The sequence below is a fragment of the Onychomys torridus genome, chromosome 12 (genome assembly GCF_903995425.1).
Source record: "Onychomys torridus chromosome 12, mOncTor1.1, whole genome shotgun sequence".
NCBI classification, from domain to species: Eukaryota; Metazoa; Chordata; class Mammalia; order Rodentia; family Cricetidae; genus Onychomys; species Onychomys torridus.
The window spans coordinates 14,001,921-14,011,925 of NC_050454.1; the positions used below are offsets into that span (position 1 = coordinate 14,001,921).

The 10,005-nt window shown below is 50.6% G+C and overlaps 1 protein-coding gene across 1 annotated transcript in view; it reads left to right on the forward strand.

The window, feature by feature from the left end:
* The first annotated feature begins 401 nt into the window (after positions 1-401).
* The window catches only part of Slc12a8 (solute carrier family 12 member 8), a 147,132-nt gene continuing 137,528 nt past the window's right edge, over positions 402-10,005 (forward strand). Inside the window, exons 1-2 of the mRNA XM_036203779.1 lie at positions 402-549; positions 1,364-1,455. Coding sequence (XP_036059672.1) covers positions 441-549; positions 1,364-1,455 — 201 coding nt within the window. The 5' untranslated portion in view covers positions 402-440. The remainder of the gene's footprint in view (positions 550-1,363; positions 1,456-10,005) is intronic.

Genomic DNA, 10,005 nt, shown 5'->3' on the forward strand with positions numbered 1-10,005 from the left:
GGGGCTTTGCCTTCCCTTTGTTTTAAAAGAACAGCCTCTATTTTTAGGTATTTCACACAAAGGCGTGTGGGCGTGGGAAGTACTCCCAGCTGCCCTCCCGTTTCTCAGAAGCCCACATGGAAGCCTAGCAAGTTATTTAAGGTTTCGGAACTATGCCAGGTTGAAAACGGAGATGATTTAATCTCTCTGTAGGTTAATTTCCCTCTCCCCCCCCCCACCCTGCACCCCCAGACCCTGGAAACCTTATTTCACCCCTAGGGAAAGCAGTTCCGGGGGGGGGGGGGCTTGCCTAAGCGGTGAGGGTCATCCCCCTGCCTCTCAAGCATGCCTGGGGCGCTTTCTTGTCCCTAGAAGCTCCATTCCCTGCCTGTTCGGTGTCACCTGGCTGAACCGCCGCCCTTCGGGACAGGTGGTGCCCGGGGCCCGGGTCTCCGGTCCAGATGCCGTGCGGGGGTGCTGGGGCGGGGTCGCGTGAGCCGCTGGGCAGGTGGACCGGAGCGCGGCCACGTGGCGGGGCGGGCGTGGCCGCGGGAGCCCGGGCAGGAGCAGGTGAGGGCTCGGGTGCAGCTCTGCGGAGGGGCAAGTGCGGCCTGGGTGGTGGGGACCTGACCCTGGCCCCCAAAGCCTCACCCCGCAGCCCCCAGCTCTTCTTGGGGTGATGCGTCCCACACCCAGCCCTTGACGGGAGTCTTCCCCAGTTCCTCTCTCCTCATTCGCTCTGGAATCTTCTCCCCGCAGGATCGGGGAGCAGGGTCCCCTCCGCCCTTCTCTCTCCTTCCTTTGCTTCTTCCAAAGGTCCTGGGACGGGTTCCCTCAGGAAAGCCAGGGCCGACTCCACTGGTGGGCCAGAACATCTTTTTCTCACCTGCCCTGTTCTGGCCAGGCTCCGGGGGACTCTCAAGACACCCCCTAATCTTCCCTCTCCCCCTCTGCCTAGGGTCCGTTCCACCTGCACTCACCACCAGCACGGGTTCCAGCGAGACCGCCAGGCCCTTTGCCCTGGACAACGTGTTCCCAAGGCATTGGGGAATGGAGTGTGGGGCTGTGTCTTTAAGGGCTGGGCAGCTGAGCAGTCACCCCACCCACCCACCTCCCGTCCCCCGCCCCATATTTTCAGGAGTTCTCAGAGCCGGGAGTTGTAGGGGTTCCTGTGGCTTCAGGACAGCAGGAAATGAGCAGGTGGGCTCTGGATCATGACTGAGGTACCAAAGGGGCCACTGGGGACAGGAATCTATAGATGGGGTCCGAACAAGGTTTCCGCTTCACGCAGGCCCTTCCACTTAGTGCAAAGGAAGGCTGGACAGAGGAGAAGCAGCAAGGGAGGGAGGAGCTGGCCTGACCAAGAGTGATGTTTGCTTTCCAGAGTGGTCCCCCCACCTAGAGTATCAGGACCTCACTTCCTGGAGAATGGCCCAGAGGTCTCCACAGGAACTCTTTCATGAAGCAACCCAGCAGGTAAGCCTGGCGTAGGGATGGTGATGGAGCTGCCCAGAGCCGTGTGAGCCAGGTGCCATCAGGCAAGGAGCAGAGCGGGCAGTGCAATATTTTCAAAGCCATTATCACACAAGTTTACGTAGGCGTCAAGGAGAAAATACTATGCGCAACCTTTAACCATGTGCAGAGTCTTCTTTGGCATTTTTTGTAATGCTCTTGGTCCTCCATCCTCCACCCTGTCATGGGACATCTTCCTGGAATGGAGCAGACTCAGATGTTGTGAACTCCTTTTAATATCAGACCGATGTGAGAAGTGGAGTTTATTTCTGGGAAAAGCTCGTCTACTGAAATCAGAGGGGTTCTGGGCTCCCTGATATCTGCTGCCGGTTTGTTCGGTTCTCTTAAGCCCTTCCTGCTGGTTATTAGTTATAGTAAATATTCAGTGTGTGGTCGATATGGAATTGAAGGATTGATCCCTTAAGAAACGGAAGCCGGTACCTAGGTGCTGATAAGATCTCTGCTAACTGTGTTCACTCACCTTGGCGGTCATTGCCCTTGGATTTCATCAATGCTTTGTAGTGAGGCGGGAGGTTTTCCTGCATTCACAGAGGGAATAAGCCCTTCAGAAGGGGAGAATCAACTCAGAGCCTCTGCAGATAGCAAGAGCCGGGTCTAGAGCCAAAAGTCAAGAGGTGGTAGGGGACTCCAAGCTGTTCACCCCCTTGTCACATGCGCAGGCGTGTGTGAAGGAATGCTGCCTGGTGACGGGCAGGCAGTAAAAGCTCAGTAAAATATACTGCTCCTCTCCCTCATCAGGCGCAGAATTTATTCCTCTGGCCTTGGCACTTACTATAAATCCTCACACGGCCCTAGGAGTGGTCAGGCTGCTTAGAAATGAATGACTAGGAACTTAGAGGGTACTTCATCACAGGCTGGGGTGTAAGTAAGCTCAGGGGTACAGCACTTCCTCAGTGCAGTGCTCTGGGTTCCATCCATCACACTGCCAAAAGACCAAATAAAATACAAGATACAAAATACAACTCTTGGCTAGAGCTGTCGATTCCTGGGCAAAAGGGATGGGGCCATGTTCTTGGTGTGTTTGGGGGACCCTAGGCGAGCTTCTTTTTATTTTTAAATTACAATGTGTTTATTTATTTGTGTGTGCGTATGCCACCATTGAGTGTGGAGGTCAGAGGACAGCTGGCAGAAGTCAGGGTCAGGGTCGGCAGCTGCTCTTTTACCCAGTAGTGAGTCATGTCACTGGCCCTCAGAGAGCTTCCTTTGTCCAGGGTCACATATGTGTTGGCTTTGACCAGTCTCTCACATAGTTCCCCTCTGTGTTCTTCGGGTAATAAGACCCAATATGTGCCAGGTGTAGCCTCAGTCCTATAGCCCAAGCACTTTGGGGACTAAGGCAGGAAGATTTTAGAGCTCAAATCCAGCCTGGGCTACATAGCATAATCGTATTTTAAAAGTGTGTGTGTGTGTGTGTGTGTGTGTGTGTGTGTGTGTGTGTGTGAGAGAGAGAGAGAGAGAGAGAGAGAGAGAGAGAGAGAGAGAGATTATATACTCTCAACATTTGTTTATGGTCTATCCTTTGTTGTTGTTGTTAAGTATTTATTTATTTATTATGTATACAGTGTTCTGCATTTATGCCTGCCCGCTAGAAGAGGGCACCAGATCTTATTACGGATGGTTGTGAGTCATCATGTGGTTACTGGGAATTGAACTCAGGACCTCTGGAAGGGCAGCCTGTGCTCTTAACTGCCGAGGCATTTCTCCAGCCCCTATGGTCTATTCTTAATAAGCACTGTGTTGACCATGTTGACCATGAAGAAGAACCACAGGTAGGAAACAGGAGGTCTCAAGAGAGTCTGAAATGAGGAACAAAGAAGACAGCCTGGTTCTGTATGAGGGCATATGATTGGGCTGAGCTCTGGTCCTCTCTCCCCTGTTGAAAACCTTCAGTGGCTCCATATATCTACCACGAAGTCGGGAGTCCTTTACTCCGGCCTGCGCGGCCCCAGGGCTGTGTCTTCCTCTGGTCTTAGCTGATCCTTTCTCACTAGACTGGTTCTCCTTGGAACCCTCCCAGTGCCCTCCCAGTGCCTGGCATTTAAGTGGACAGTGAGCGTTACTTGATTGGCCAAATGAACCAACAAAAGGCAGCTATGGGGCAGAGCCAGTCAGCTCCAGTTTCCTAGGAGATTGTCCACTTTTAAAAGGTGTGCAGATGTTGCCCTTTATTTAAATGGTTGCTGCCTTTTAAGCCACAGCTGTTTGAATCAACAACTGCACCTCCTCCGCTACCAGCAGTGGTTAGGCTGCAAGGGCCATAGCAGGAGGGAAATCTGTCCCCTCCTCCAACTCTCACAAAGCTATGAAGAGAATTTAACGAAACCTCTGTCCCACTAAATAACTCAAGATTCAAAGGGTAAGGTGGAATTCTGTTCTTCAGAGGCTGAAGAGCAAGTAGCTCACCTCCTCTCCTAAAAGCCCTCATGCTTCTCCTCATCCCTCTTTATAAACCCCTTCTCCACCTGGCTCCTCCCTACCACTTCCTGTCAGCTAGTTGCTGACTCAGCCTCCTGACCGCAGGTGAATTTTATTTAAATTCAAGCACATCTTTGCATCATTAAACAAACATTCAAGAGCATAAACGAAAGTAACACACCTTGAAATAATATTCTATAACATTTCCCCCTCTTTGTCTAAACAAAAAAAAAAAAAAGAAAGGTTTTAACTTTAACATAAGACTGTACACAATAAGAACAATTATCAAGTAAAGATTACATTCACAATGTAATGAATTCCAGTTTGTAGCTTGAAGGTTTTTCTGTGTCCTGCCTGGTCCACAGCCACTCAGACCAAAGTAAACACACAGAGGCTTATATTAATTAAAACTGCTTGGCCATAGCTCAGGCTAACTATTGACTAGTTCTTACACTTAAACTCAGCCCATTTCTGGTAATCTATATGTTGCCACGTGTTCTGTGGTTTTACCCGTGTACCATTACATGCTGCTCTCTGGACAGCAGACTGGCACCTCCTGACTCAGCCTTCCTCTTCCCAGAATTCTCCTTGTCTGTTTCTCCCACCTATACTTCCTGCCTGGCTACTGGCCAATCAGCATTTTATTAAACCAGTGTACAAAAGCATTATTCCATAGCACCAGTTCATTTGTGTTTGGTAACTTAAAAGAAAATACTCCATTATCTATCTCATCTTAATGAATCTAAAGTTTTATACCTAATTTACTCTCTATCATAACTAAGGAAAACTGCAACTATAACTATCTAGTCTTCAACTCCATCTAAGAGCCCAGGAGGATAATATTATCTGAGTAAACAAAAAGTGCATTGCAAACAACTTCTGAAACTCTAGCAATGACAGAAACATCAGACTGCCTGGACAGTCACCCAGAGTTCCTTCTGCAACACTGGGACATCCATCTTCAGCCTATAGGCCCATGGTATCTGGCAGAATTCTCAGTGAAGCAGGAAATTTGAAGGACTGTCCTGCCTTGTATTGGCAAAGTTCATCAGTCACTTTCCTCTGTGTCCTACAGATGTCTGGCAGACTCTTCTGTGAAGCAGGACTTTCAAAGGACTGTCCTGCCTTGTATTGGAAAGCTCAACAATCCTCTTCCTGTGTGTCCTGACAGCTGTCTTTTGCTTCTCAATAGTCAAACAATTCAGAATCAACACATCCAGGATCCAGACTACCTGTATATTTCCCACCTTACATGGCTTTTTTCTTTTACTCTCTCTTTAAAGAATTTATAAACTATTCTTTTTTTCTATGACTACATTCTTTTCCTTTTCTTAAGCCTACGCACATTGTTAAACACACTGTAACCTGCTTAGAGGTTTGTCCATCTGGAACTCATTTACTTCAGATCTCTAGTCTTTTTTGACCACATTAGCAAATTTTTAAACTGCTAACCTACTCCTGGATTCTCCACATGGCTCTCGGCTGGCTCCGCCCGCTTCTGGAGTTGGGAAAACCAAATCTAAAGCCCCGGCACCAGAGATTCATGACTGAAAACTGCATTCAGCCTTCCTAGCTGTGGAAGCCAGTCTGTGTGTTGCCACAGGCTGTTTTTACTTAGCTTGCCTTTTTTTTTTTAAAAGTGCTGAAGGCTGAGCGGCAGTACTTTTTAAAGGAGCCGTCTCTTTTTTTTTTTTTTCTTTCCCAGCTTTCTCAGGCCATATGGAAATACAGCCCACATTGGAATGCCAAAATGTTGTTTATTTCTGCTCTTTTTTGGGGGGGCCTGCCACCCAGCTCCCAAATAAATACACACACGGAGACTTATTCTTAGTTATAAATACCTGGCCTTCGCTTGGCCAGTTTCTTGCTGCTTTTTTTTTTTTTTTTATTTTTCTTGCCAGCTTTTCTTAATTTAAATTATTCTGACTACGTTTTGCCTCTGGGATTTTCCTTTTCTTTTTTTTTTTTAAATTAAAAATTTTTTATTTAATATTTTATTTTATAGTTAACTTAATTTCACATACCAGCCACAGATTCCCCCATCTTCCCTCCTCCCATCCCTCAGCCCTCCCCACAATCCACCCCCATTCCCACCTCCTCCAAGGGAAGGACTCCCCTGGGGATTCAGCCCAGCCTGGTAGACTCAGCCAAGGCAGGTCCAGTCTCCTCCTCCCTACACCAAGGCTGAGCAAAGTGTCTCAGCATAGGCCCCAGGCTCCAAAAGCCAGCCTATGCACCAAGGTCCGGGCTCCACTGCCTGGGGGCCTCCCAAACAGTTTAAGCTAATCAACGGTTATTATCTTCACTTATTTAGAGGACCTGGTCCAGTTCCATAGGGGCTCCTCAGCCATTGGTTCACAGTTCATGCATTTCCTATTTGTCCCTGTGCTTTTTCCAATCATGGTCTCAATATCTCTTGCCTATACAATCCCTCCTCTTTCTTGCCGATTGGACTCCCGGAGCTCCACCTGGGGCTTGGCCAGCCATGGATCTCTGTATCCACTTCCATCAGACACTGGATGAGAGTTCTATCATGACAGCCAAGGTGTTCGGCCATCCGATCACCAGAGCAGGTCAGCTCAGGCACTCTCTCGACCATTGCGAGTAGTCCACAGTGGCGGTATCTTTGTGGATTTCTGGGGACCTCTCTAGCACTCTGCTTCTTCCTATTCCCCTGGGGTCTTCATTCATCATGGTACCCCCTCCCCATTCTCCCACTCTGCTCCACTCTTAGGCATATACCCAAGGAATGCTCAATCATACCACAAGGACACATGCTCAAATATGTTCATAGCAGGATTATTTGTAATAGCCAGAACCCGGAAACAACCTAGATGCCCCTCAACTGAAGAATGGATAAATAAAATGTGGTACATATACACAATGGAGCACTACTCAGCAGAGAAAAACAATGACATCATGAGGTTTGTAGGCAAATGGATGGAACTAGAAAAAAATCATCCTGAGTGAGGTAACCCAGACTCAGAAGGACGAACATGGTAGGTACTCACTCATAAGTGGATGCTAGATGTAAAGCAAAGGATAACCAGACTACAACTCACAACTCCAGGGAGGCTACCTAGTAAAGAGGACCCTAAGAAAGACACAGGGATTGCCCAATGACAGAGAAATGGATGAGATCTACATGAGCAAAATGGGGTTGAGGGGGTAATGGAGGGCAAGGGGGGGAGAGTTTAGGAAAGCAGGAGGTCCCAGCTGGATCAGGATCTTCCTTTTCTATTCCTAAATACCTTTCTTTGTTTCTTACTTGGTGGCTTGCTGTGTAGCTGGCGTGGCTAACCCCTGGGCCCTCCCCTTCTCTGGCTGCTAGCTCTTTGATCCTCCTTTCCAGATTCCTCCCTCTATTTATTCTGTCGGCCTGCCAGCTCCGCCTATCCTTTCTCCTGCCTTGCTATTGGCCGCTCAGCTCTTTATTAGACTCTCAGGTGTTTTAGACAGGCACAGTAACACAGCTTCACAGAGTTAAACAAATGCAACATAAAAAAAAGTAACACACCTTCAAATATTCTACTACATACAAAGGCCTCTATGTCACATTCTCTCCTAAACATCAGTGCCTCTGGTGTTCACTGTATAGACACTGAAATCCATCACTTTTTAAAGAGTTTATTTTAGTTTTTAAAAATAATGTATATGTGCTTGTGTCTGTGTGCTGTGCCAGAAGAGGCCAGTAGAGGGTGTTGGATCCCCAGGAGCTGGAGTTACAGATCCTAAGAGCTGCCAATGGGTACAGGGAACCAAACTCCTCTGTAACAGCAGCACAAGCTCTTACCCTCTATCTAAACAGCCCTCCGTCCCCCCCTCCCAGTCTCCCCCCTTTCCTGCACTGTCTTGTCTAGGGTACCATTTCTTGTCTGGGACTATTCATACCCTCCCTAACATCTTTCTCCTTTCTTCTGAAGTGGTTCTTTCTACAATGCTGACCTATGCATTGGACTCCTCTGCTGAAAGCCTTTAAGTAGACTCTCTTACCTCAGTTTCCAGTTCCAGCTTTTTGTCGTGGCCATCATCAGACCCACTGAGATCTGACCGGCCTACCCTTCCCATTGTACCTGGGCCGTTGCGCTTGCAGTACGGCATGGCGATGAGCCATTTCTATCCTCTTCCCTTGGGGGAGCGTCGGGAGCATCCTCAGGGCTCACCATTGTGCTTGGAGTAGAGACGATGCTCACCCATGCTGGTTGTGTGTCTGGGATTGGGTATGCTGCCATTTGAAGTGCTGGTAGAAATAGGACATGTGTTAAATTTGAGAAACACATTCTAGATGAGAGAGGGAGAAAATTATGATAGCCAATTAGTGAGCACCTTCTCCTTCTCCTTCTCCTCTCCTTCTCCTTCTCTTCTTCTCCCTGTGTGTGTGGCTAGGGAGAGAGAAGGGGGAGCGCACATGCCATTGCACACATATGGAGGTCAAAAGTCAACCTTCAGGAAACAACTTCTCTCCCTGTGGGAACCAGGAACCAGGTATGGAACTCAGGCCACTGGGCGTGTGCAGCAAGCGCTGCTAACCGCTGGCCCCAGGTTAAACTTTCAGTGAACATGAGAAGTGCACACATGTATGCGGTACAGTACAGTACTACTTAAATGCCACCTGGAGTGATCAGACGGGGTGGTTAGGACTTCCATGGCCAACACTATCATTCTTTGTGCTGGGAACCTTAGGCTCCTGCCTTTGGGGGTCTGTAACAAATCATTGTGGACTATGGTCTGCTAGTTCCTCCACTGTGACCATGTGCCTGGGGCCCATTATCTAGACTGCTACATTCTCCTGTCCTCCCTCCCTCTTTCTGTCCTCCTCCTCCCGTCCTCCTTCTCTCGTCCTCCCTCCTCCTGTCCTCCTCCTGTCCTCCCCTCCTGTCCTCCCTCCTCTCGTCCCTCCCTCCTCCTGTCCTCCCTCCCTCCTCCTGTCCTCCCTCCTCCTGTGTCCCTTCCGTCCTTCCTGCCTCCCCTCCTGTCCTCCCTCCTCCCTGTCCTCCCTCCTGTCCTCCCCTCCTTCCTCGTCCTCCTCCCTGTCCTTCTCGTCCTCCCTCCTCCTGTCCTCCCTCCCTCCTCCTGTCCTCCCTCCTCCTGCTGTCCTCCTCCTCCTCCTGTCCTCCTCCTCCTGTCCTCCCTCCTCCTGTCCTCCCTCCTCCTGTCCTCCTCCCTCCTCCTGTCCTTCCTCCCCTCCTGTCCTCTTCCTCCTGCTGTCCTCCCTTCTCCTCCTCGTCGTCTCCTCTCCTGTCCTCCCTCCCTCTCCTGTCCTCCCTCCTCCTCGTCCTCCCTCCTCTCCTGTCTCCTCCCTCTCCTGTCTCTACTGCCCTCCCTCCTCCTCCTGTCTCTCCTCCTTCCTCCTCCCGTCCTCCCTCCCTCCTCCTGTCCTCCTCCTCCTGTCCTCCCTCCCTCCTCCTGTCCTCCTCCTGTCCTCCCTCCTCCTGTCCTCCCTCCCTCCTCCTGTCCTCCCTCCTCCTGTCCTCCTCCTCTCGTCCTCCCTCCTCCTGTCCTCCCTCCCTCCTCCTGTCCTCCCTCCTCCTCCTGTCCTCCCTCTCCTGCTCCTCCCTCCTCCCTGTCCTCCTCCTCCTCCTGTCCTCCTCCTCCTGTCCTCCCTCCTCCTGTCCTCCTCCTCCTGTCCTCCCTCCTCCTGTCCTCCCTCCTCCTGTCCTTCCTCCCTCCTCCTGTCCTTCCTCTCTCCTCCTGTCCTCTTCCTCCTGCTGTCCTCCCTTCCTCCTCCTGTCCTCCTCCTCCTGTCCTCCCTCCCTCCTCCTGTCCTCCCTCCTCCTCCTGTCCTCCCTCCTCCTCCTGTCCTCCCTCCTCCTCCTGTCCTCCTCCTGCCCTCCCTCCCTCCTCCTGTCCTCCTCCTCCTGTCCTCCTCCTCCTGTCCTCCCTCCCTCCTCCTGTCCTCCTCCTCCTGTCCTCCCTCCCTCCTCCTGTCCTCCCTCCTCCTCCTGTCCTCCCTCCTCCTCCTGTCCTCCCTCCTGCTGTCCTCCCTCCTCCTGCCTCCCTCCCTCCTCTGTCCTCCCTCCTCCCTGTCGTTCCTCCCTCCTCCTGTCCTTCCTCCCTTGTTCTGGCTGGTTTTGTGTG